Source organism: Orcinus orca, chromosome 19 (genome assembly GCF_937001465.1).
Source record: "Orcinus orca chromosome 19, mOrcOrc1.1, whole genome shotgun sequence".
NCBI lineage: Eukaryota > Metazoa > Chordata > Mammalia > Artiodactyla > Delphinidae > Orcinus > Orcinus orca.
In genome coordinates this window covers 43,803,115-43,830,225 of record NC_064577.1, presented here as the reverse complement: position 1 = coordinate 43,830,225, position 27,111 = coordinate 43,803,115, and the positions used below count along the sequence as shown (strand labels likewise).

The 27,111-nt window shown below is 48.0% G+C and overlaps 1 protein-coding gene across 4 annotated transcripts in view; it reads right to left on the bottom strand.

Moving 5' to 3' along the window:
- SP2 (Sp2 transcription factor) overlaps nt 1-24,738 on the bottom strand; it is a 29,844-nt gene extending 5,106 nt beyond the window's left edge. The window contains exons 1-4 of one of the 4 annotated variants that reach the window (XM_033410724.2): nt 21,464-21,487; nt 19,822-19,934; nt 7,345-7,421; nt 5,571-6,545 (exon numbers count right to left, since the gene is read on the bottom strand). In XM_033410724.2, the coding sequence (XP_033266615.1) occupies nt 5,571-6,545; nt 7,345-7,407 (1,038 nt within the window). In that variant the 5' untranslated portion in view covers nt 7,408-7,421; nt 19,822-19,934; nt 21,464-21,487. Of the gene's footprint in view, nt 1-5,570; nt 6,546-7,344; nt 7,422-19,821; nt 19,935-21,463; nt 21,550-24,628 lie in introns of those variants that run through there. The other 3 variants (XM_049702534.1, XM_004282686.2, XM_033410725.1) reach the window with 3 other exon arrangements.
- Nucleotides 24,739-27,111: the final 2,373 nt, after the last annotated feature.

Below are 27,111 nucleotides of genomic sequence, written 5' to 3'. Positions count from 1 at the left end.
GCATTTCTGTATCTATCTTGGTGTTACAGATATATGTATAGGTATATTTATATATACTTCTTAACTGTGTCCACTGAGAAAGGCTGAAAGCAGCAAAACTCCAGGAGCAATGAGCTCACCTAGCACCCATCTCTTAGCTTCTAAATCCCATGTTCCACTAAAAGAAACCAGGGCTCCTTGAGAAATAGCTGATTCGAGGACTCTGGTCAGCGGAAGTACAAGAAGACCTTGGAACACCTCTTATACCAGAAAGTAAGGAAATGCTCAAAGAATGGTGGTGACATGTGAAAAGAACACAAGAGCCAGCTTGGAGGGGCTCCCACTGGCTAAACATAGGATAATTTGAACATCAAAATAACAATACTAATGGATTATAACTCAGTGAATAAAACAGGAACCTATGAATCCATACTGACATAAATAAACAAATGGAGAAGAAAATGATAGAATTTAAAAAACTGTTATCACATCCTCCAATAAAAGGAACTAGGATTCCTAGGACACATGGTTGATCCCAGGACTGGGGCTGGGAAAATACAAGGAATGAAGTACTGACACTTGCATGGGCGAGCTCAGAAAACGGTGTACTAAGTGAAAGAAGCTAGCTGCAAAAGGTCACTACGGTAGGATTCCATTTACATGAAATGTCCAGAATAGGCAAATCTATGGAGAGCGAAAATGGATTAGGGCTTCCCTGGTGGCGCACTGGTTAAGAATCCGCCTGCTAGTGCAGGAGACACGGGTTCGAGCCCTGGTCCAGGAAGATCCCACATGCCGCGGAGCAACTAAGCCCATGTGCCACCACTGCTGAGCCTGCGCTTTAGAGCGCCACAGCTACGGAGCCCATGTGCCTAGAGCCCATGCTCTGCAACAAGAGAAGCCATCGCAATGAGAAGCCTGCGCACCGCAATGAAGAGTAGCCCCCGCTCGCTGCAACTAGAGAAAGCCCACGTGCAGCAATGAAGACCCAACACAGCCAAAAATAAAAATAAATAAATAAATTTATTTTAAAAAGAAAAGAAAAGAAAAGAAAATGGATTAGTGGTTGCCAGGGCTTGGGGCAAGGGGGAAATGAGGAGTGACCACTAAAGGGGTCTTTCTGAGGTGATGAAAATGTTCTAAAACTAGATAGTGGTGATGGCTGCATAACTCCATGAGTATACTAAAACCCACCCACTGCGTTGTACACTTTAAAAGGGTAAATTTCACAGTATGCGAATACCTCAATAAAGCTGAAAAGGGGACTTCCCTGGTGACACAGTGGTTAAGAATGCGCCTGCCAAGGCAGGGGACACGGGTTAGACCCCTGGTCCAGGAAGATCCCACACCCGTGGAGCAACTAAACCTGTGTGCCACAACTACTGAGCCCGCGTGCCACAACTACTGAAGCCCGCACACCTAGAGCCCATGCTCCAAAACAAGAGAAGCCACCGCAATGAGAAGCACGTGCGCTGCAACGAAGAGTAGCCCCTGCTCTCATCAACTAGAGAAAGCCCGTGTGCAGCAACGAAGACCCAATGCAGCCAAAAATAAATAAATAAAATTTAAATAAATTTATTTTTAAAAAAAGCTGATAAGAAAAAAAAAAGACTGGGAGTATGTCACACAGATGCAAGAGCCAACCAGAAAGAGCTCCAAATGGCCAGAGTTGAAACAATGTGAGCAACAAAATAAATAACGCAGTATTGGATTGTACTCCAAAGTATAAAATAAATATACATGAGTCTCTACTGACATAAATACATGATCGAATAAAAAAATAAATGGTGGGACCTCCCTGGTGGCGCAGTGGTTAAGAATCCGCCTGCCAAGGCAGGGGACACGGGTTCAAGCCCTGGTCTGGGAAGATCCCACGTGCCATGGAGCAACTAAGCCCGTGCGCCACAACTCCTGAGCCTGCGCTCTAGAGCCCACGAGCCACAACTACTGAGCCCACATGCTGCAACTACTAAAGCCCGCATGCCTAGAGCCCGTGCTCTGCAACGAGAAGCCCGCATACCGCAATGAGAGTAGCCCCTGCTCGCCGCAACCAGAGAAAGCCTGTGCACAGCAACGAAGACCCAACACAGCCAAAAATAAATACATAAATAAATTTATATAAATAAATGAATAAATGGAAAAGAGACAAATCTTCCTTATAGAAGAATTCCAAATAATATTATATAGATACCTTCCCTTCCAGGATGTAGAGCTTAATTCTCACCCCCACTCCCACCCCTGATGATGGGAGACTTAGCAACTTACTTCCAAAGAATTGAGGAAGGGAAAAGTAGCAGCTTTGATGAATGAAGAAACCTGGCAGACACCACCTTAACCAAGTGATAATGGTTAACATCAGGGATGTTACATCATCAGAGATGTTGTGTGGACATCATGTACCCCTCATATAATGTGATGAAAAGAGGCGTTTCACCTCCGTGGTATTCTTTCCAAAAACCTATAATCCAGCCTGGGGGATATTCTATAGGATACCTGACCAATGTGCCTCTAGTCTGTCAAGATCATGGAAAACAAAGACTAAGAAGCTATCCAACCAGAGGGGCCTGGGGAGACATGCCCACAGTGCAATGTGGTATTTGGACGGGATCCTGGAGCAGAAAGAGGACATAACTGATTAATTGATTGGATGGTGACATCCAATCAAGTCTGGAGTTTAGTGAACAGTAACATGCTAATGTCAGTTTCTTAGTTTTGACACGTGTACCCTGGTATGTAAGATGTTTAACAAGGTGGTGGTGGGGGACCAGGTGAGAGGTATAAGACACTCTGTACTACCTTTGCAACCTTTCTGTAAATGTAACTTTTTTGGCCGCACAGCAAGGCATGTTGGATCTTAGTTCACTAACCAGGGATCAAAACCAGGCCCCCTGTGGTGGAAGCGCAGCGTCTTAACCACTGGACCGCCAGGGAAGTCCCATGATAAGAGATTTTTTTAAATTAACTTTTTATTTTAGAATAAGTTACAGGAATTCCCTGGTGGTCCAGTGGTTAAGATTCTGTGCTTCCACTGCAAGGGGCTGGGGTTCGATCCCTGGTCGGGGAACTAAGATCCAACATGCCTTGCAGTCTGGCCAAAAAAAAAAAAATCTCTAACACAGTGAAAGCTACTAAAATAAGCAGGCGAAAGTCTGATAAGGAATGAGATATTTACACAGAAAGTATCTCCTTACAAAATACTAATCCATTACAAAGAGAAAAAAAGTAACTTTAAGGTTCAGAAACCCGCTAAATATCACTTTAATCATCACCAGTACTGAGACAGATCGAAACCATGCACCTCCTTTTGGGATGCAGTGAGAACACAGCATCACTTCTTTGATATTTCTGCAAAAAAAAGTGTACAACTTGCATCTATCCATGAGGGAACATCACACAAACCTAAACTGAGGAACACTCTACAAAGTAACTGTCCTTTTAAAGTGTCATGGTCATGAACATCAAGTAAAGACTGAGGAACTATTCCAGGTCAAAACAGACTAAGACGACATGACAATTAAATGGAATGTGTGATACTGGATGAGATCCTTTTGCCACAAAGGAATCATTGCGGCAAGTGATGAGCAACCTGAATGGGGTCTCTGTATTAGACGTCAGTGTGTTTCCTTGCTAACTGCCTATGTCTGAAGGTTGTGCTGTTGTCCTCCTTGCGTATAAGAATTACACACTTTCTATAAAACATTTGGAAGTAACAGAGGCATGGTGGCAAGTTACACTCAAATGATACGGGGGAAAAGTCACTTGTTTAAAAAAAAATTCTACTGTGATTTTGATTGGGGTTATTTTTGATCCTTGGGTTATTTAGGACTGTGGTTCTCAGTTAAAAGCAAACAAACAAACCTCATGTTATCTCTTAATAAATACACATCTCATCCTCAATTTTCTGGTATGTGCCCCTTTTGCAAATCATTGCTATTTTCTGCATATCTGAAGTTTCTGTTACTAGAACATTTTCTTTCCCACAATGTAGAGCAGAGGTCAACACACTTTATCTGTAAAGGGCAGAGAGTAAATATTTTAGGCTATGCAGGTCATGAGGTCTCTGCTTTGTGGTGCAAAAGCCGCACAAATGGGCATGCCTGTGTTCCAATTACACTTTATTTACAAAAACAGATAGATGGGCCAGATTTGACCTCAGGGCTGAGGATTGCCAATTTCTCTGATACAGGGTATAATACATTTTTTAAAACGTGCATATCCTTTTACCCACTTTTAGGAATTTATTTAGCGATAAGATTAGAAACAGCCTAAATCTACCGTTGGGTAACAGAAAGCACCTCCAGATACCAGAAAACTATGTCATCATCACAAAGTAATGCAGTAGCTAAATCCTTCTGCATACGTATGCCTTTTTCCTTAGGAAGACCTAGTTTTAAGCCCTGCCTCCCTCAGTCTCCAGACACAGGACCTCAGGGAAGGGAGGGGAGGCACTGCAGAGAGGAGTTAGCGGGTATCCCTCAGTTCTTCACCTTTAAGGTAGGTCTGATAAGGGAGCCTCACACGTGTTGTAACAAATTACACGATTCATAGAAAACCCCTTGGCAGTATGCAATATGCCAGAAAGGAGGAGGCACTTGAGGGCAGGCCTCAGATTTCCCGTGTATCCCTTATGTCCGCAGCTCAAACTTAAGGGCACTTCTCCACCTGGGAGACTACACAACTCCCTACTTCCGTCACTCACTCTGACGCCTCGGTTCTCTCTACAGACAGCTGGATTGTAAATTCCTCCATGGCAGGAGCTGGTTTTTATATTTAAAAAAATCCTTGTACAATTTTAAGTGTAGCCCCTGCCATACACAAGAGCCAGGGTGGGCCAGGGTGGAGTAAGGACAAAAGTGTACGTCAGAAGTCTAGTTGAATCCTGGCTCTTTTGTCATTTGGGCTCCATGAGCGCTGGATACTGGGTAACTTCTCTGAGTTCCAGGTTCTCCATCTTCAACATGGGCCTAATCTCTGGCATTTACTAGGCTTACACAAAGCATAAAACCTGCCCTGCACAGCCAAATAAATTTTAGTATTACAGCACCTTAATGAACGCCAAAAATAAGCTCCTGTTCAAGTTAGCATCCCAGAAGAATCTATCCTAAATGTCCCTGCTATGAAGCTAGGGTGCGTCTTCCTAATTTTTTTTTTTTTGTCATTAACAATGATCAGCATTTTTCTCATTGGTTTTCTTACTTTACATCAAATTCTATGGTTCTGACTAGAATTTTTTCATTCTTGCTATCATTCGGAGTATGTAATTCTAGAGTAAAAAATTAAACTTTATTATTAAAAAGTATGTATCTACCTGCTACTCATCTCCCTGCCAAAAGACTCCCATAAAGAAAGTTTCCAAAATATAGGTACATAGGCATGTCGCATCTGATTTCTAAAGATAAGCAGTACGTGGCCCTATGAACTGGCAGAAATGGTCACTTATTACCCACCCCAAACAGTACTGACTCCCAACACTCAGGTCAGATCAGGAGATGCATCAGCATCATCTAGGAAAGCAAGCCAATGGGGATGGAGCATCAGCCGTTTAGAGCTGAGGAGGAGAGGGAGGCGCGTGCAGAGGGTGTGCGTGGTACCTGAGTAGGCGACGGCTCAGCAGCCTGGATCTGAAAGTTCTGGGAGGGCTTCTGGGGGACGGTGGGGAGTGTGGCGGATGCCGCCTGCACCACCCGCAGGGCCTGCTGGGGGATCTGCACTACCTGCTGCTGCTCGGCCTTGGGGGGCACCACCTGGACCTGCTGGACCACAGCGGGCTGGCCCCCACCAGGGCTCTGAACGATGAGCAGGTTGTTTCCTGCCTGGATGATGTTGTCCGCCGTGGTCTCGATCAGCACCGTCTCCACCTGTTCGGTCACGGCCACGGGGGGCTGGGAGGCAGGAAGACTCTTCTTCCTGGCTTTCTTGTTAGTCTTAGACAACGGGGCCGGGGGGCTCTCCGTGAGGAGCTGAGCAGGGGCCCCGGTGTCGCTGGTGTTCACGAGGTTGTTGACAGGCAGAGTAAGTGTCACATTGCCCCCTCCACCTGTCAGCTTCACCACATTGGCCGCGCTCTGCACCGGAGTGGTGGTCGTACTCGACTTCTGGACAGGGGCCGGCTTGATGGGGACAGGCTTGTGACTGGATGGTGAGGGGGTGATGATGGCTTGGTTGGTGCCAGGGATGATCTGGATCTGGTTGGTGAGATTGGGCTGTACCTGGATGGTCTGAGAATTGCTCGCCTGAATCTGAGGGACCGTCTGGTACTGGATACTGGCATTCGATCGGGTCCCTTTGTTGATCATGGTTGGGTTCTGGATAGCGAACACCAGCTGCCCACCAGGATAGGACGCGCTCAGCTGTGACCCCTGAATCTGAAGTATGTTTCCTTTGGAGGACAAGATTCCAAAGCTATTCTTGCCGGGACTGAGAGGGAGAGGGGCAGGTTTGATAGGGACGAGTTTCCGAGGTGCGGGTTGCGGGGGAGCAGGAGGCGTCACTGCAGCTTCAACAGCCGGAGGGCCAATTTTGCTACATGTTGCAGCGAGCAGGGCTAAGGGAGATGGCTGCGAGTCCTGCAAGACACCACGTGGAGAAAAGGAGTGAGACAGGAGGCCTGCTGCCCAGCCGCCCCACCCTTTAAGATCCTCTCCTCTTCGCAGGCTCCTCCCCACCGGCGGGCAGGGAGCCAGCATCCTCTCCGGGCAGTGGCCCCTGTCTCCCCTTCCCCGCTGGTTTCTCCATTGAGAAATTAAGGGAGAAAGGGTGAGAAATGTCTTTCTCAGGAAGGAACTCCCCAGAAGCACCCCTTGACAGGGTGAACTAACAGCATGGGCTGACCGCTTACTCCCCACTGGTCTGTTAGTGTCTAATGGGGACACGGAATCACCCTCAGCTTATAGATGGAGCTCTGTTAGCTCACCTTATTGAGTCATCAAGTGAGGAAGGACTGAGGAAGGGAGGGAGGCAAAAAGAAAGGGAGGGGGACAGGAGGAATAAACCCTTTGGAAGAGTGTTTTCCAGTGCTTGGGACATGACTTTTTTGATCAAGGAGGGCTGTTCTTTTGAAGCTACAAGGAAAGAGCCTGCAGGGTGCGGGGACACAGTCTCTGTTTTCCTTTTATGGCCAGTGGGGTCTGGAGGAAAGGACTTGAGTTTCATCCTGCTTTTCCCCCTGACTCAACTGTGGCACCTTAGATGAGTGGCCCTAGTTTCTTAGTTCAGAAAAAGTGGAAAACTGAACCCTCCCCGGTCTCATTGCCTCGGGGAGTTACAGTTAGCTAGGGCAGAGCTCAGATGCGGTCTCATGTCAGCTTCAGTGAGTCCTTCCAGGCTGATGCAGCCCCCAACCCTCAGAGCCCACTGCTCACTCGCCTGGGTGGTGGAGGCGGCAGGCTGCAGGTAGTCACTGGGACTGACAGCGGCAGTGGCAGCCATGCTGGTCTGTGGATCTGTTGGAAGAAAAGAGATAGAGTAATACCCGTGATGCCCGAAAAGAACCCAAGTCCCCTTGCCTCAGATTTTCTTTTTGCCTCTATTTGGGCTGCCTCCCCATGAGAGGTTAATGACCTTTTCCCACACTTCCCCACTCAAGGTTAGCAGCCCTACAACTCTTTCAGTAGATGACCTTCTCCCTGTCTCAGACTCAGCCACCTGAGGCTGTGAGGATAGCGGGTCCTGCCTCTATCGGACCGTCTCCTCCAACCATCATAAAGTCTAGGATAACGTGAAGATACCAAGATTATAATAACACTGGCTTCAGTAACTACGCTGTGCCACCTAATGGAGCCCTCTCTGCCGGGTACTGCTGACTCTCCCCAGCTAGACTGGAACCCCTATACGGTGGGCAGGGGAAGCCCCCAGCTAATCCTGTGGCTCTGACCCAGGCTTCCTGCTCACTCCTCCCGTAGCGAGATGCCAAGCCAGCCTGGGAAAGAAGCATCTCCGGGCCAGGATGCCTGTCGAGGAGGACACACCCACTCCATGCAAAAGTGTTGAGCGCTTTGTGCTCAGCTTTCGCCACACAAGCACAATGGCCCAGGTATAGATTATAGATAGCACACAGGGAATTACTTTAAATGAATTTACAGTTTTACATAGGACAACAGGCATGGCCCCATAGGTATCACCGAGATTAGGAGAGCTAATAAATGAATATAATGAGAATGAAAATATAATAAATCCTATTTTTCCTTAAATGTGTATATATTTCTACATATGAATATAGCAGGAAAAAGTCTAAAAACAAAAAGGGGCTAAAATGTTAAAAGCCATTATCTCCTGGTGGTAGGTTTTTTCTTCACTTAAAGAATTTTTCCCTCTGTTTTTCTGTATTTTCTCATTTTCCCCACAACGAATACACTCTACTATACGTGTTTTAAATAAAGGAAAATAAAGAACGTTGAGGAAGTAATGAAAGGAATCTCTACTCTGAACTTAAGTCTGATCTAAGAGAAATACAAATAAAATGGAAATCAGGAGAATTTGGGGGGAAAGGATCTAAGCCATCTTATAATTTATAAATCACTAAGGAAAAGAACACCAGGCAGACAGCCGGACTTGTATCTTAGACCTTTGGAAAGTAGGTTTCAGGAGGTATCGAAACAAGAAGGGTATTACTCAGAGACTGGAAGAGGCAGAATGACTCAGGCATAGAGCCCCTGCTGGGCATCTGGCAGGAAGAAGACAGAGGTCAGGAAGAAGGCGGAACCACTCACGTTTCAGCTGCCTCTGGCTTCTCTCTTTGGGGGAGTGACTCTTAAATGGGAAAGGTAAAGAAAAGGTAAAGCGGGAACTGCAGCCCAGGACAGGTAAGTACAGTAGGCTCATCAAAGCCTTAAATGGTTTCCAGGCCCTAAGGCCACATGAACTGCACTCCAGAGTAGGGAGACACTTTGCAGGCACACCTGCAAGCTGTTTAAGGAGCCAGAGGAGAGCTCTGGGCAAAATCGTACATGTGGATCCTGAAATATTACAGACACTGATCCTTAGCAAAATCCTAGAACAAATGACTGAACAGCAACTACAATTACTGAGGTAAGGAAGCAGTGATCACAAAGAATAAGCTGGGGTTGCCAAAAACAAGTCATGCTGAACAAACCTGTTTCTTTTTTGGGGGTTTTGGTTGGCTACATCAAGAGAATGGTATACACTGTGTACTTTATAACAACAAGGCATCTGACTGAAATGTTCATAGTATTCTTAGGAACGAGAAGGAAAAGAACTGCAGGCAGGATGATAGTCTGGTTTGGGGGCTAAGCTGAACGTGCCTCCACCTAAGTGCTGAGACCCAGGCCATCCTGAGCAGTTTGCTGCTATGGTGTCAACCAGGGTCTCAAACTACGGGTGCACGCCAGGACCAGGATATGCAGGCTTCTCCTCGGAGGTTCGTGCTTTCTCTAACAGAATGTTTTATTCTTGTGTTTTCACCGTGATGATCATCTTTTAAAAATGAACATGTACTACAGATCGCTGGGTGACTGCTGCTTAACCAAGATTTGCACATTTCTGGGCCTGTGTGTGTGTTTACAACTGTACTGGTACCAAATGGCACCACTCTAACTACATGGGCTAATTAAGACAACTCAATTCTGCACATGTAATTCATGATACATCTGTGCAAAGTGAGGAATGACAGCTCTTCAGAAGCCTGGAAAGACCATGCTGCTGGGCACTAGACACTGCAGGGTGGGCATGCGGAACTCAAGGAGCCCGGATGTCAAGTCTGTGCTGCGCTTACGCTGACAGCAGCAACTTGGGCTCAGTCAACTGTTTTCCTCCCAAAATGATGTTGTTGATTTGAGTTTTATTGGCTTTTCTGTAGTTATTTAACTAAATTTTATAGGAACTAGATCTATGAGTTGATAAACAGATTTATGTGCATACATAATTAAGGCTGCAGCCTTATAATGAAAACAATCTAAGTTGACTGAAAAACATTTTCCCTTTAGAGCAGTGTTCAAACTATTTAGACCATGAACCACAGTCATAAAAACAATTTACATCAAGACCCAGTGTACGCATATGCACCCCCCCACACACGTCCCTGTCCTGTGCTGATGTAATAAGAATTTCCTGAAACAAAATTTGCCCTTGCTACATGTCATGGGCTTTGGTATTTTTCTACTCTATTTCATTTTTTAAAATGCCAGTTGTGACTCACTAAATTGGTTTTGTGCCCTACAGGCTGGAAAACACGGCTTCAAAGCAGTCTCTCCACCACCCAAGTTTGGGAAACCATGCAAAAGACCTAGAAGGCAAATTAACTTTATGGATGTCACAAAACTGAGGACTGTGAACACAATGGGTGTCTGTATTAGGGTTCAAAGAGATCTTAAAAAACTGGTATGTGCAGTGCTTAACAGCATGAGGCTCCAGACCGAAATGAGAATGCAGACTGTGGGATCGCTGGGGCATTCCTCTCCCAGCCTCAGTGCACCGTCTGTAAAACAGAGGTAATGTCACCCTTACAGGATTCTAGGAGGCGTCAGTAATATGAAAAACACTGAGCACACAGGGGGTTATCAATAAATGGTGGTTTAAACTTTGAAGCTGAGTAAACACTGCACTTGGGTTAAGCAAAAAAAAAGAAAAAAAATCATGCATATAGGAGAGGAAGACAGAGCTTAATAGCGGTTCTCATGAGAAAAAGCCCCAGTGGTTTTGACTCAAAGTTAAATGGGAAGCAGTTAGAATCTAGATGTGGTGGCCGAAAAAGCTCCTGCAATCTTGGACTAAATTTCCAAAAGTTCAATCATAGAAGAAAATAATAGTCCTCATCTGCTCTGCACTCGGGCCCCATCTGGAGTGTCAGGTTCCGTCCTGAGGGACATTTTGAAAGGGGGATTTTCAAATGGAGCTCGTTCAGAGGAGGGCAGCCATGGTGGTGACCAGGACACCAGAGGAGCGATACCCACCAGGGTGTTTATTCCATACATACGTTCAATGGGTAGACTTTGGGGTGGAAATTTCAGTTTATTAGAGGGGACAACTTTCAAAAGATGGAATCAGTTGCCTCCTGAGGTAATGTTCTCCCTTCTCTGAAATCATTTAGCCAGAGACAGGATGTGTGTCTCTGTCAGAGATGGGATGTCTAGATGGGGTGGGAACTTGGACTAAATGATCTTGTTTGAGAATTTAAACTTGTTTATAATCCTCCAACCGTGTTGCCGATAAAAACACAAGATGAGTTAGCTGCCGGCAGGGCTGGGAAGGGAAGGCAGGGCCTCTCCCAGGAGGTTCCCCTGGGCTTAGGTTCACTTAGCTAAAAATGGTGAATGACTCTCCCTCAGACATCCCCTGTTATGAAACTGAAGGACACTAGAACAGGACAGAGCGCAAACAAAATGAAAACTGGCCCAGTGCTTATTCACCTCCCTTTCCCATCTCCCTCTCTCGCCCTGCAGTCATTATCACCCTGGACTCAAACTGTCTGGAGACTGGGCTGGGCTAAGAGGCTCTTCAGTTAATAAGTTACAGCAGGGACTTCCCTGGTGGCACAGTGGTTAAGAATCCACCTGCCAATGCAGGGGACACGGGTTCGAGCCCTGGCCTGGGAAGATCCCACATGCCTCGGAGCAACTAAGCCCGTGCACCACAACTACTGAGCGTGTGCTCTAGAGCCTGCGAGCCACAACTACTGAGCCCACGTGCTGGAACTACTGAAGCCCGCGTGCCGAGAGCCCGTGCTCCGCAACAAGAGAAGCCACGACAATGAGAAGTCTGCACACCGCAACGAGGAATAGCCCCCACTCACCGCAACTAGAGAAAGCCCATGCAAAGCAATGAAGACCCAACGCAGCCAAAAATCAATCAATCAATCAATAAAATTAAAAAAATAAATAAACTTTGTAAAAAAAAAAAGTTACAGCAGAGTCTTGACGCCCTTGCAGACTGTGGGCACTCCACCCACACCATCTTGGTTGGTTTCATTTGCCTTCCCCGCTGGCCCCTGAAATACTCCAGATCTCAAACCAGTGGTTTTAAGTATCTCTCCTAGAGTCACTCAGAGTTTTGTGGCCCCTGGGCTGTGGACCTGGGCGACTAATCTCCCTGCCACTGCAGAATTATATCCTGGGATTACCCATGAAAGGGAAAAGCAGCATTTCCAATTGGTGTTTGGAAATGAACAGTGGTTAAGAAGTAGCATAGATGCCTAACTGCAGGACTATATTCAAAGGTACTTTAGAACCTCGTTAATTTGGAGCCTTATATTTAAAATGTATAATTTGGACATAAATTGGGCTTAGCTTTTCCTTCATACTATTCAAAGTGAGGCTAAATAGTGTATGAAGCCTGCAAAGGGACTCTAAGGCATAGTTAGGGAACTGTTTTATACCACTGCCACTGTTTCAATGGTACCATTTGCTTTTAACAGCAGTTTATATCTGCTCACTGAAACCTACATTTAGCAAGGTTGGTGAGTGGGGTTATTGCATATTCTTGGAAGAAAAGGCTGCATTTCCTTCAGAGTGCTATCATTCAGATTTTCATTAATTTGGGTTGGCTAAAACCTTCTCAACAGTCCTCTGGCTCGTGAAGTTTTACGGTTTTTTACTACACAAGCAATAGTTAGCTCTCTTAGGCTGCAAGGAAAATTTCCAAGGCTATCAAACACGGCTTCCAGACAGGGGTTGGGGGGTGTCCAGTGCCTGACAGGACCACACCTGACTTTCCTTTTCCCCATGCTGGAAGCCAATTTAATTCCAAAACCAGGGGAAAAGCATCCCCTGAGTGTCCCGGCTTTTGAGGTACATACAGATCGTTCATCTCCACCTCCGTCCCTCCAGCTACAGCTTCCTCCCTTCTCGGCCAAACTTAGTGGAAAAGCTGCCAGCACTTTGGTACCCCCTCCTCTCTCACTTGGACTTTCACCCCAGCTCTCTACTGACACTGCACTTGCCCAGGTCACGAGGGACCTCCTCATTGTTAAATCCAACTGACCCCCTTCAGCAGTTTCTGACCCGTTGACGACTCCCTCCTCTTTGAAATCCTCATGGACTTTCTCCTACCTCTCCGGCCAACTCTTCCCTTTGTGGGCTCCTCTTCCTTTTGCCACCCCTGCAATATGGATGTTCCTCAACATCATCTTTCTCACCCAACACCCATTCCATGAGTGACTGCCCACTCACATGGCTTCAGGTACCTTCCACAGGCTGATGACTCCCAGGTCTATGAACTGCCTACATCTGCCCTCTGAGTGGCGTACCAGTACATCCAGCCCTCTGTGGGCCTTCCACTTGGGCTGGCCACAGAACTTCCAACACTGAGCTGTCACCTTTGCCCATTCTCTCCCCAGCTTTCTCACCCCCAGCCACCACGGGCCTCCTTCCAGATCCTTGAAGAGCCTCCATCTCTGCCGCTGCCCTTTCCTTGCTTAGAGCTCTCTTCTCTCTTCACTAGCTAATACCCACCTACTCACCCTTCAGGTCTCAGGCAGGTTTTTTTTTCCCCCCAAGAGCCCATTATGTAATGTAACAGGTATGTCATTTCCTCAGAGAGGCCTTCCAGGACCCCTGAGATGAGGTTAACTCCTCTGGTAACTCACCACCCGTTAAATAATCATGGGCTTAATGTCTCTCTTCCACACTCATGGAAGGGTGGCCCAGGTCTGTCTTCACCGCTGAACTGCTACATCAAACCTAACACAGCACAGCGACACTTCAGTGCCTGCAGGCTGAATGAATGATGAATATTTTTGGTTAAACCAGCCTCTCAATCACAAGGAAACCTGAACGCCATCCTCATCACCGTTCAGTCTTCAAGTCCTCCTGGGTCGACCTCCTAAATACAAACCTCTCTCCATCTGCATTATGCTGGCGTTAACCACCTTCGGCCCAAAGTCTTCAAAATGGCCTCCCAGCCTCTGGCCTAGCCACCTCTAATCCAGCCTCCACCAACTGGTCTGAAGACTCTTTTAAAATGTAAATCCCACACAGTTACTCCCCAGATTAAATCCTTCAATAGTTTCCAAAGGATTTTAAGATAACCTTATAAAGGCCCAAACAAGCCACCCCCTCCCTCCCTGCACCTCCCCCTCTCCCACTTTATCTCTTGCCCTTCCAACCCTCCGGACAAACACTTCAGTTTTCTCCATTTCTGGAACTACAACGTGTCCTCTCACTCGGAGCCTAAGCACACTTGCTCCCATTTGTCTGGCCACCTCCGGTCCCTCTTCAGAGCTCATTTATAACTCTCCTGACATCTTCCCTCCTGCTCCCCAAGTCTGGGGCAAGTGCCCCTGCTCTGTGCCAGTGTATATGCCCCACGGCACCCCTCACAGAACTCCCCCCACCCCCCATGACGGAGCAGGGAGTGCAGCTCTGTTCTAGGGCTCTCTCCATAGGCTGACTCAGGGAGCAAGCACCACGTAACAGGAAGAGGCCTCACGTGGGACCCCGGAGCCCTGGCCATCAGACTAGGGGCTGTTCCACTGGTCTTTCACTTGAGAATACTACTCTTGAGACAGGGGCTGAGAGAGAAGGGATCCAAAGAAATACCACAACAGCAGGCTCTGGGAAAGAACTTGGCTCAAACTCCACAGCCAGGCCTGGGGGTACTAGGTTTTTATTGCCTCGTGGGGTCCCACCACCCTGGCTATGGCCATCTTGGCTGTCTGCTATGGTATTTCCCCTGGAGGAATTTCACTCTGTGTAGACAGTTCTCCTGTTGGCTATTTTGGTCAGCTCAGTTGGGCCTGAAGCCAACAAAACCGTTCCTAAGCCCAGTCTTTTCCAGTTGCCTAGCCTGGAAGAATTCAGAGCTGGTGAGGGAAAAGCAAGCCACAGCTGGTTTTAGAGAACAAAGTTGGACCTCAAAGGGAGCTGAGAAATGGGCTTAGAGAATCAGCTTAGCTGGAGAAAGGATCAAGAAAGACTCCAAATTGCTCTAAGCATTTCTGAGAAGCAAATCTCCAACAACTATACTAACCATATAAAGAGCTCCTAACAGTAAAAGGAATTTCATGGACTTTTCATGAAATGAGAACAGTTCTGGGTGTGGCTAATGCCACAGGCTAAAGAATGGAGATCTTGTCTCCACCCAGTTATTGAGCCATCCTGTCTTCCCTGTTCCCAACTTTGACCCCCAGCCTCAGCCCTGATGTGAGTCCACAATTTCATCAAGAAGTTAAAATTCCCTTTATAAGCCAAGATCCATTATTTCTCTCCTTTTCAAGCAAAACTCCTTGCAAGGGTCACCCATACTTGCTGTCCCTCATTTCTCTCCTGCTAGTCTTTCTTGAACCTGTTCCAGCTAGCTTGCCCCCTCCCATCCACACGACAAACACTGCTCCCACGACCAAGTGACCTCCACGTTGCCAAGTCCGATGGTTAATTCTTAGACCTCAGCTGGTGTTGATCTGACAGCTGGCCCCTCTTATCTTGAAACACTTTCTTCACTTGGCTTGTAGGGTGGCCTCCTATCTCTCCAGCTGCTTCTTCTAAGACTCCTTTGCTGGGTCCTTGTCTCAAACTCTAAATGGTCGGGCTGCTCCAGGGCTCAGTCTTGGGGCCTATTTTTCTTCTGTCTACACCTGTTTGCTGGGGGATTTCATCTAGTCTCAGAGCTTTAGAAACCAATAATATATACAGGTTCTATATAATGACGACTCCCAAACTTATATCTTCAGACTTGTATATCTTACTGCCCACTGACATCTCCACTTGGAGGTACTAATAAGCAACTCAAATCTACCTAGCCCAAAACAGAGCTCCTGTTATCTCCCTAATTCTGTGCCTTCTTCTGACTTCCCCACGGCAGTGAATAGAACTCCATCCTTTCAGCTGTTCAGCCCTAAAACCTTGGGAGTCATCCTCGACCCTTCTTTTTTCCACTCTACACTTGTCAGTAAACACTTTCGGCTCTACCTTCAAAATATGTTCACAATCTGATTGCTTTCACAACCACTTCTTGTTAACAACCAGGTTCACGTCCCCATCACCTCTCACTTGGATAAGTGCGAAAGCCTCCTAGCTGGGCTTCTGACCTTGTCCCTGCTGGTTTATTCTCAACACGCATCCAGAGATCCATCAGACTTAAATGAAATCATGTTACTCCTCTGCTCAGAGCCCCCAGTACACTCCGTCTCCCAGTCAAAGTCCACACCATGACACATAAGGGGCCCATGTGACCTCTCTGACTTCTCCCCGTCACTCTCCCTCATTCACCGCTTCAGCCACGCTGGTCTCCCTGCTGTTCCTGAACATGCCAGGTATGGCCCCTCTTCAGGGACTTTGTACTTGCTGTTCTCTCTGCTTGAGTTCTCACCACCCCCTCCCCAGACTGAGCCTGGCTCAATCCCTCCTTTCCTTCAGGGTTTTACTCAGACTACCCTCCCGGACCACCCTATGTAAACCGCTCCTCTCACTTCTCCCGTCCTCTATTTGGTTTTTCCCCTTAGCACTTCTCATTGTCTAGTATCTACTAGTTAGCCTTACTGTCTCCCACTAAGATGTAAGCTTCCTAAAGGCAGGGACTTCTCTCTGCCTTACTTAGTGATGCACCCCCCACCCACCCACCCCACAACCTGGCACACAGCAAGTGCCCGATATATGCTTGTTGAGTGCATAAATGAATGAATCCTGGAGGCTGCAGAGCGGGAGAGCCTGAGTAGAATTTAAGAACCAAAGGAGAAAACCTGCAGACTTGCATATCCTGGCACTAGGCTGGGATCCACTCACCAGGTCAACTCTGCCGATCCAGTCCCAGAAGGAACTCAACCTTGCTAGTCACCTCACACGGGGACAAGAGCCTATGCGTGGACCAGCACGGTCCCGTCTTTCTCCTGGACAGAACTCTCAAAGCACATACCTCATCACCACACACCGGGCACCACATCTCAATGCTTCTTTCAATTAACAAGTACTGGGAAGAAGTTCTTTTCCGAGTGAGTTAAGACAACGTGCGTACCTGCTGTCTGAATACCTCTTATGTGTCTCCACCCTGAATCTCTCTCCTGAAAACGTGACCGTGTCGTTGCTAGTTTGCATCCTATCAGACTGGAAGGGACCCTGGAGAAGTGAGTGGGGACACGGGGCAGCCAGCAGGGGATGGTGAGAACTCATCACTGACAGAAGCAGTCCCAGGAAATGGTACAAAAATACTGGGCCTCAGAACTCTGTCGAAAACAGGAGAAAAAAAAACCAAGACATACTTTTCCCCCCTAAACAATATCATTAGGTACAAACACGTGCTCTCTGCTTTATTTGTGAGTCACTTCACACATTCACCCGGGGCTACGATCGGTTCTGAAATGAGTAGTGACTTCATTTCCCCTGGGACGAGAGGGCTGGCTCACCATTTACTTTTTTGATGGCTGGGAAATGTTTTGGTCTGTTCTGAGGCTAGTCTGAGAAGACTCCCAGTTAGACACTGGCCAGGGGCAGAAATATTCCACATCCAATCACGTGGCCCTGCCTGCTGTCTCTTACTGCCTATTTACACCCTCTGAAAGGCAGCTTTGTGATTCCACCAAGTCCCCTAGGAGAGGTAACAAACACCCCAAAGAGGAAGCTCTGGAGACAGGACATTTGGGAGTGTGGAGGCCAGTGCCTGCTGGTTCCTGCGCCATTTTCACTGCATGGCTGAGACAAAGAGACCACCTAACAGCCTAAATCACGGCACGGGGACAAACACTTCTCAGTGTGGTGGCGCTTCTGGCTAGGGACAGCATGCAGTTCCGATGTTGAAACAAACTATAGCTCGGGGAAATGGCCAAAGGAAGGATTCAAACAGCTGGGTCTGCAAGCACGTTCTTCCTGTGACACAAACAGCCCTGACATCTCAACACTGCTCGGAGCTGCTCACAGAGGGTAAACTGAGAAGCAGCAAAACAGGGCACTTAGCTCTTTATACTCCTCTGCTCCTGAGTGGAGCTCATCTCCCAAGAGCATGCCAGCTTGAAGCCCATCCTGATGAGAAGCAATCCCCTATGCTAGTGGCGGCCTCAGAGCATCGGCAAAGAGCACGACCTAGACGTGCAGTGAAGTGGTAGCGTCCCTCAGGCTGCCAGTGCTGACTCTGCTTGCTCCTGGGCTCTCTTCTCAGCCTCGAGTGAGGCAGTAGAAAAATCAGTTTTCCATTCTGGAATCCTGTCAACTGGAACAAATCAACCAGTACTACCTGGGAACATCTCCACAAGGGCAGTCTCTAACCTCCTTCCTACTCAAGCGGACAGTGCCCTTGAGTTAGGAATGCCCCACGTTTTTACCCACTTCATTCATCTTTCCACCCAGCTCCAACAGATAACTGACAGCAAAGTGATACCTCCCCACCCTGAGGTCTCCTAAGAGAATGCTGCTAGCCAAAAACAGATCTGATAACCGAGGAAGTAGTTCTTCAGAGAGAAAGAGACTTTCAACTATGTTCAGAAATATAAAGATCTAAGTGCTGGGCGCTATGAAGGAAGAAATAAAGAGAAAGCTTCTTTCCCTTCCTTCAGCAGAAGGAAGTCACAAGAGGAGTTGCACGTGGATCCAAACAAAAGCAAAGCAAAAGCATCAACAAGTGTATCCACAACGGTGTCCACTTCTCAGCCCATCTTGGCTTCCAGCCCACCATGAAGCCAAGTGTCCTGGCTTAGAGCTTGCTGGGAAGACGTTCACAAACCCAGTTAAGCTGCTCACAGGGACACTCCAGATGTATCACCCAATACACTCACAAGAAAATACTGGAGTTTCTCCAAATAGATTTTGCTCTAAGTCTGCAGCCCACGAGGTTTCAGACCGGACAATGTAATCATTTAAACTCAGAAGTGTTCACATCTCTACATTTTCTGATACTCTACACACCCAGTGTTTCTCTGCATCTTTCATTCTGTGGCTGTTGTTCCATCTCCTCCAAAATAATTCCTAAGTTTTTCAATCTTTGGAAGTAAGGCTTCCAATTTGCGTGTCTACAGAGAAGGGGTAAAGGTAAGTCTTAGAAGAACATGCTACATTTCCATCATATAGATGGGAGTGGGCAAGGTCTAGAAGACTGCTAAACCCAAGCCAATACCAGGGTCTACTGGTTAGCTGCAACAAGCTTAAATGTTTTCAAAAAGGCCCTGGTTGGGCAATACTTGTGTAAAGCAAGCTTGGGAATGATCACATACCTATAGCAAAGAACTGTTTAGGGTACAAGAGACTATGCAACTTCTCTGAAAGGCTGCTATTCATCAACAGAAGAACTAGAAATTTCAAGGCCAAAGATATCAAAATGAACTGTCCTCTCTGCTGTTATGCCATGAGGTTCCTTCCCCCAGGCATTTGCCACAATCTTCTTAAAGCTTCTTCTCTCCTCTGACAAGCCTCCAGAGGCCCCAACTTAATAGAATCTGAGAGAAAAGAGCCTGCCGGTCTATGTGCTGTCAACAGTGAGGCCAAACTCTTCCTCCTTCCTCCTGGAGTCAGTTCTCCCTGCTGAGCAGTCAGGTGACGCTCCAATTATGAACTAACTCTACTTGGGTCTCCTTGGCAAAGAGACTGTGTCTTTAGCAGCCTAGCTCAGGGGGCTCGTAATTATGTCAGACCAGCTTATTTTTTTTTCTTCTCTTTTTTTTTTTGTTGTCATTGCTGCTTTTTTTTTTTTTTTTTTTTTTTTTTTTTAGTACGCGGGCCTCTCACTGTTGTGGCCTCTCCCATTGCGGAGCACAGGCTCCGGACGCACAGGCTTAGCAGCCATGGCTCACAGGCCCAGCCGCTCCGCGATATGTGGGATCTTCCCAGACCGGGGCACAAACCCGTGTCCCCTGCATCGGCAGGCAGACTCTCAACCACTGCGCCACCAGGGAAGCCCTGTTGTTGCTGCTTTTAAACAAAGAGGTTACGCCTCTGTACAACCAAGTGGAAGAACCAGAATTAGAAAACTTACCAATCGCCCCAGCCAATGAGAATCCATTTCCAACAGGTATTAATGCCTGTTAGAAGCCACTGGAACAATGACATCATCAGCCCAATTGATAGGTTGTCTGACAGATTCGCCCCCTTCATCGCACACAAGAATTTAAAACAAAACAAGACACTGCAGTTATATTCATTATTGCAGACACCAGGTTTGTGTTATCAAATCAAAATTACTCCTGTGGTGTGGACTCCACCACCATTCCCTGCAAAGCCTAACTGTGAGCTGGCCAACACCCTAAACTTTCTAGCCCCAAAACTCTTATCCAAAATACCAACTCAACATTTAGCCCTCCACTGTGATACTTAGTGCCTTCTCTGGTACAGCATGCAAGTTTTAGACAGTGCATGCCAGTGTACCTTGCAACAATCATCACCCTTCTATCTGCAACGAAACCCATGTCATGGGGGACCATGGGCCAATTGTTTAAAGCAGAACTCCCTCCCTCCCTTTTTCTAAGAAAACAAATAAGTGAGCAAGAAGTAGCCTCAGAAGAAACAAACTGCGGGAGAATGTGCACTGAGAAAACCCGGACTGAGTCCCTCTGGATCAAGTTAATTAAGAAACAATTAGACATGACAGTATATTGGAATCAAAACCAAGGAATGAAGTGAGGACGAGTTTCTCAATTGCCCAGAGGAGAAGACGCAGTTCCTTTTCATCTAAAATTAGAAAGCCACCAGGAACATAAGCCAAGAAGCATGGGTAGGAGGCTGAGAACCGTAATGGGGACGAAGGTGGGGTGGAGGAAGAAAGTAAGTATCCATTTTGTTTTATTTCTTCTATCATTCCTTAGGTTTGCTCCTGGCCTTTGGGATTCAGCAGTCCCCTCCCTCCCCCGCCTGGGATGTCTGGTAACAGGCTGGGAACTCTGTCAACAAGTTCTTAAACGTTTCACAATTCTGCAAAGAGCTGGCAGATAATCTAGTTGGAGGTTCAAGGATGCAAGTGAAAATATTAAAAGGAGGTTTCTGCCCACTCCGCAGTCTCAGGCGAGAGGTCATCTGCCTAGGGAGTGCCCTCGTGTCCTGACACCATCTCTCGACTGGGATACATCGCTAACTAGGTTGGCTTCCACACCCAGCAGTGCCCATGTGGTTGGTGCCGTCGGAATTTCAAGCATTCCCCCGCCCCTCTCTGCACACGGGAGAACCTTGAATTGCGGATGGGCACCTAGAGTTAGAGGGCAAGAGGGTCCCCGAACACAGAACAAGCGCACAGGACGTCGACCGCCTCCTCAGAGCAGACCGAGGCAACGTCCCCGGGCCTGGTAGCGCTGACGCGTGTCGGCCACCGGGCGGAGGGGGTGCCAGGCCCGCCCCGGGTGCCCGATCCTCTCGCCAGCCCCCGGAAGCGCCGCCCTCCAGCCCAGCGGGCTCGGAGGGGGCGGGGAGTCGAACGCCCCCTTCCGGGTGCCTCCGCCTGGCTGGCCAGCCCCGCTCCTCCTCCGGGCGGGAATCCTCCCTCCCCGCCCCTCCCGGAGCCGGGCCCCGGCGCCAGGCCCGGCCCCAGGGGGGAACCCCCAGCCCCGGCTCCTCCTCCCTGCGGCTTCTGCCCGTCTTTCCGACTCTTGAGAGCCGGGAAGACCCCGCCGGCAGCGGCCAGGACCCACCGCTCATTACGACATCTTCCTCCCTGGCCTCCGCCGCCTCCGCCGCCACCGAGAGCCTGACACCGCCCGCTTAGCACCCGCCAATCCCGGAGCCCGCCACCGCCCGAGCGACGGCAGCGTTCACCAATAAGAGTTCGGTACATTGGGGACCGACAGCACCACCAACCAATCAAAGAGAGGCACCTAGAGCGACGTTGGTTTGGCCAATAGAACTGTGAAATGTCACTGATGGACGGTAGAGCGCGCCAACCGGAAGCCTACTGAAGAGTGAACGACATGTTCGCCAGCCAACTGGCGGGAGGCAAAGTCCCGCCTACAAGGTAGTTGATGGACAGCAACAGGAAGCTGGATGGGGCGGGGCTTAGCTGAGGAGTGGTTTTGTATTGGTCGTGGTTGACCTTCCACCCACCTCTAACCCAGAAGATGAGTGATAGATCTGCCCTAAAGCCAATCAGAAGTCATCAGGGTGAGGCCGAAAAATGCCCCATAAATAGCATCTACTTTGCGCTTCAATCCAGTGTAGCCCTGGTGTGGCAGGGGCCTTTCGGTGTTCGGTCACTGAGCCCAGTGCCTGTTGAGTGGAAAGCCACCAGTCTTTAATTTAGTCTCTCGCCCTTCATCGCTTCTGGAGAGGGAGGTGAACCTCCGGGCGACTTTGTACAGCGAGGCATTGGAGTCAGACACAATAGCGGGAGTTGGGGCTAAGTGACACCTCTCAGAGGGGAGTATTTTCGCCGTCTCAGTTCAAACCCCTCTTAATCCTCACCTGGTTATTGCATCTCCCCGCTAACGTGGGCACCAAAATCACCTGAGGCTCTCTAAAAGTAGATTCCCGGGACCGCCTCCCGTGTGTGGGGCACGCCTGGAATATGCATTCTAACCAGCGCCTCGGGTGGACAGAATTGGCCTCTGTCCCACTTACCTCCTTGAACGAGGTGCTGTGAGTTCAGCACTTGGCCAAGGCGCTACCCGGGTAGGTTTATCTTCCCTATGGTTGTGTAACTTTGGAAGGCGTTAGTGAGAAGGAATCCATTCTGGTTTCAGACCAGCCTGGGCTCGAAACTCGCACAGCCTACTTACAGAGAGGCAGGGTACCGAAACTCCGTGCGCCTTATGTCCTCATCTGTAAAATGAGGCTAATCACACCTACATCTTAGAGCAGTGGCTTTCCTTTTTTTTAAAAAAATCATAACCCCACAGTGAGAAATATATTTGCATCTGACCCAGTACACTTATACTCCTGTGAGTGTATGATAAAACTTTCCAAAAACAATACTTACCCTTCCTACGCGTGATGGACTGATGTTTTCTATCCTGTCCTATCTTATTCTTTCTTCCCTCCCGCCCTCTTTCCTTCTTTCCTTCCTTCCTTTCTTTTTTTTTTCAATTGAAGTCTAGCTGATTTACAACATCGAGTTAGTTTCAGGTGTACAGCACAGTGATCCAGATAGATAGATAGATAGATAGATAGATAGATGGATATTCCTTTTCAGATTTTTTCCCTTATAGGTTATTACAAAATATTGAGTATAGTTCCCCTTGCTATACAGTAGGTCCTTGTTGGTTATCTATTTTATATATAGTAGTGTGTATATGTTAATCCCAACCTCCTAATTTATCCCTCCCACCACTTCCTTTTCTTGATCATGACTGGCAGTTTGAAGAACACTATCATAAAGGGTTGGTGTGATAAAATACAGAGCAGAATGCCCAGTATATTGTAATTGTGGAATAAATGTTACTAGTCTCTTCCAGTCTACCCCTCTCAGATTTAGCCTTTGAAAGAACAAGACTTCAAAAGATATCACTCCTCTAGTTAAATCCTTCATTGGCTCCCTGCACCCTTCTGGATAAAAAGTCCATACTCCTTTCTAGGCAAACAATGTCCTTCACACTCTTTGTGTACCTTTCATGCTTTACCTCCCTCTGCCACCCTATTGTCCTTCCACAAATCCTACCTTTTTGCCTCAAGAAAAGATTCCACAGTTCCTAAACACTTACGCATGTCTCTATTTCCCTTCCTACTTTTTCCTTCCTTTTTCCTGGTAAACTCCTATGCATCCTTCACGAACCTGCTCAAAGTCTGAACTCCTGCTGAGCCAGAGCTTTTTACTTCTCTGGGCTGCTCTTGGCACATGCAAAGGGCTTCACTCACTCACACTGCATTGCACACTTTTATTCTTACTTCTTACTTCCCTACTAGACTGTGAGCTGCAGTGGAAGGTTAGAGGCCCATACTAGAGGACCAACAGGAAATGTATGCCGAGTTAAAGAATGAATGTTTGCATACAATTACCTCTACATAGGACTTGTTTTTATAGACCGTGCATTCTGTTCCCAGGCCATTGTTCAAGTTAAGATTGCTTCACTGTCAAGCCAAGGACTACACCCGGGTTCAGGGACTCAGCTATTTAAGGGTGCAGGGATTTGGGGGCCAGGGAGGTGGGGTTGAATATCCTGCCGGGCGGCTGCCAAACCTCTTATGGGATGAAAGCTGGGGCAGCTGTGCTTCTCCTACCCCAGAGGCCCCATCAGGAAGACAGCAGAAGTGGGGGGAAAGAAAAAGTTTGCGTGTGTGTGGGTGGGGACGCAGGGTACAAAAACGTAGAAGAATTTGCCAGCAGTTCTGAGTAATTTAAATTGCTCTTCCCTGCCATCTTTCTTGTTCTTACCAGAGGCACAGCTGAGGAAGGGAGCATCTTCTAAGGAGAGGACCCCGTTATACTTTTGTCAGGACCTTTGGTGTCTTTGAGCCTCAGTTACAACACCCTAAAACCACCACACAGTTTTGCTTCCCACAGATTGCTTCCCACAGATGCCCCCATACTCTACAGAGAGGAAGGAGGCTGGGCAGCCGGCCCCTAATGTCTGCTTTGTCCTAGCTGCGCTTTAGACTCACTTGTGAGCGTTTAATAAATTTTAAAGCCTGGGTCCCATCCCAGGCCAAGGAAATCAGAATCTCTGGAAGTGTAACCCTGGTGATGGTATTAAGAAATTCCTCAGGTGATTCCAACAGGCAGCCAAATTAGAGAACCACTCGTCAGCCCAAAGTTATCTTCCGACGGTGGTGCTCAAGTAAACCGCTGTGAAGCCTCGCATCTGTACCCTCTGCCTCTACCCACTCCTGTCCCTCCCCGTCCTGAATTTCTCCCCTGCCCATCCTACCTGCTTCGATCTCCGTGGCCCCAGAGCCAGCAGGTGGTTCCAGCTGTGGGTCTCAGCACCAACCAGGAGAAACGTCTCTTCCCTGGGTGCATCTGGAGACAGTTTCTCCCTCGGTGATATTTCCCTTGTTTCCAATGCTTTCAGCCTCTTCCTGTTCTAAGTTGTCACTTTCTCCCCATTTCTAATTTATAAAGCTATCCATTCGCCACTCCTAAAATCCCCGTATTTGTCTTGTCCACCATAGCACCTTCCACTCCCAGCACATTGCTTGATATATAGTAGGTGCACAGTAAATGTTTGCTGACTGACTGAATGACTGCATCTTTTTAACCTTTTTCCTGTACTTATTCCCTTCTCTTCCAAGCCCAGCTTCCTCCACCTCCACTTCACTTCTCCTTCCCTGTCTGCCTCTTAACCCCCTTCCCTCTTCATTTTCCCATGCTTTTCCTGCTTCCTGACATTTTCCTCGTCCTTCTTTTCTGCATGTGGCTGCCCCCATCTGATTCATCAGTACCAGAGAGTAAGCATCTATCCCTGAGGATGCCTAGGGCACCAGAAGTAGGGAGGGATGGCTGCAGAACCACAGTCTGCCCTTAAGAAGCTCCACATTCCTTGTGGGGCCTCCTATGAAAGGAACCACATGGTGCAGCTGGTGTTGGATGTCCAGAAACTAGAAGAATATCAATGTCCCAGCCCTTGACTATCTGTTAATCCTCACTCACCCCTACAACCCAAGCTTTATTGTTATTTTTGAAGAAGCCAACTCAGTCTTCTAAAGGCTGCACGTTCTGCCTTAAGAATTTTCCCAGTAGCCTCTGCTTCTCCCCTTTTCTTCCTTTGGTTTTCTACATTCTCATTTCTCCTCTTTCCACCTAGTTTAAATGAACCATTTTTTTTTTTCTCTCCCAGGTCCATCTTTGATTTCAATTATCCAGGTTTCCTTAGTCTTTTTCTGAGCATGAAAAATTAACAGAGGCTGTAAAATGTATCTCCCTATTATACTGTGGCAGCTACCCCACTCCACACCGCAGGTGCACACACACAGCCACCCCTCCTTCTCCACTGCTCAGGGATGCCAGTCCTACACTGACTCATCAACTCCCTTTGCACCCTGGCTCCCCTGCCCAGACGGTTGGCTGTCCTCTACCAACTGCCATGGAATCTTCCAGCAAGGACGTTCCACTCATCCTTCCCCCACAGGGTTCTTCCTTTTTCCCTGGTTCTTCCTACTCCCAGTCCCCTTGGGATGAGGTCTGTGGAGACTCAGGAGGAAAGGGCAGCCCCCCCAGGAACCAGTTAGGATGGAAGGCACTGGTGCCCCCTCAGCCTTTGTGTGTCGCCACCAGGGGGCGTCCAAGGCATTTCCAAAAGCGAATGCCGGGTTTTTTAATCTTACTGGAGTAGGAAGGCAAGCACGGAAATTCAGTTTAACAAGCATTCATTGAGTGCCCACTGTCTGCCAGGCTCGTGCCCTGATTCACCTGGAAACAGAGTATGTTCTAGCCTCTACAAAGACTCCTTGAAAAGAACCATTTGCCTCTCCAAGGAATCATTTCCTACCAACCAGCTCCTCTTACTGCCTGGGTAACAGCATCCTCTCTCCACCTTGGCCTCTCCCCTGCACTCAGCCCCTCTCCACCCTTCCTGACCTCGGGACCGCAGCTCCTTGTCTGCTTCTCTGAGCCCAGGCTTCCCACAGCAGACTGGAAACAGCCCTAGGGACACAGAGGGCTTGTGAGTTTCCCTGGGCGGGTACTTTCTCTTCTGGGTCCCCGACCCCCTTCTGTCAAGGCCTCATCTCAGTCACCATCTCTGGCTTCCTGAGAGTCCCCCAGGCACCCTGAGCGTGGAGGGTGGGGATCCAGTGAGGTCATTATCTGGGATGCTGGGCTCAGGAGCATGACCTTCACCTGGAAGCTCCAACCCAGCTAGCAGAGACTCGGGAAGCGGTGACAATAACAATAATAATATTAATAAAACGTTGGGGCCACAGAAATGACTGTGAAGTGCTCTCTAATGATCGCTTATATTTATAGCTCTCCTTCTCCTCCTAGACACTTCAGAGCCATTGCCCAGTGAATCCTCCTAGCTTCCCTAGGAGGGACAGTTAACCCCATATTTTATGGCCAGAGAAACCGAAGCCCTGAAAAGGTGAGGGAGTTGGCCACAGTTACACAGTGCATTCATGGTGGCAGAATTTGTAAAGTAGCACTTTATTTTTCCTTTCCTCTAATATCCAGACCCACCTAAGTGTGTGTGCCCAGGTATACACACACACACACACACACACACACACACACACGCACGCACGCACATTCTCACTGTCCATCCCAATCAGCCTTGCCAGGGACCTCCACATCTGGGAGAAGCTGGACCCGGGGCAACGAGGAGTGCCATCCCAGTCATGATTGAGGAGGGCTTCTCAGGGCCAGCCAGGGCTCTGGGGAAATCTTTCACTGTTCTGTTGGACGAGCCTCGCATCT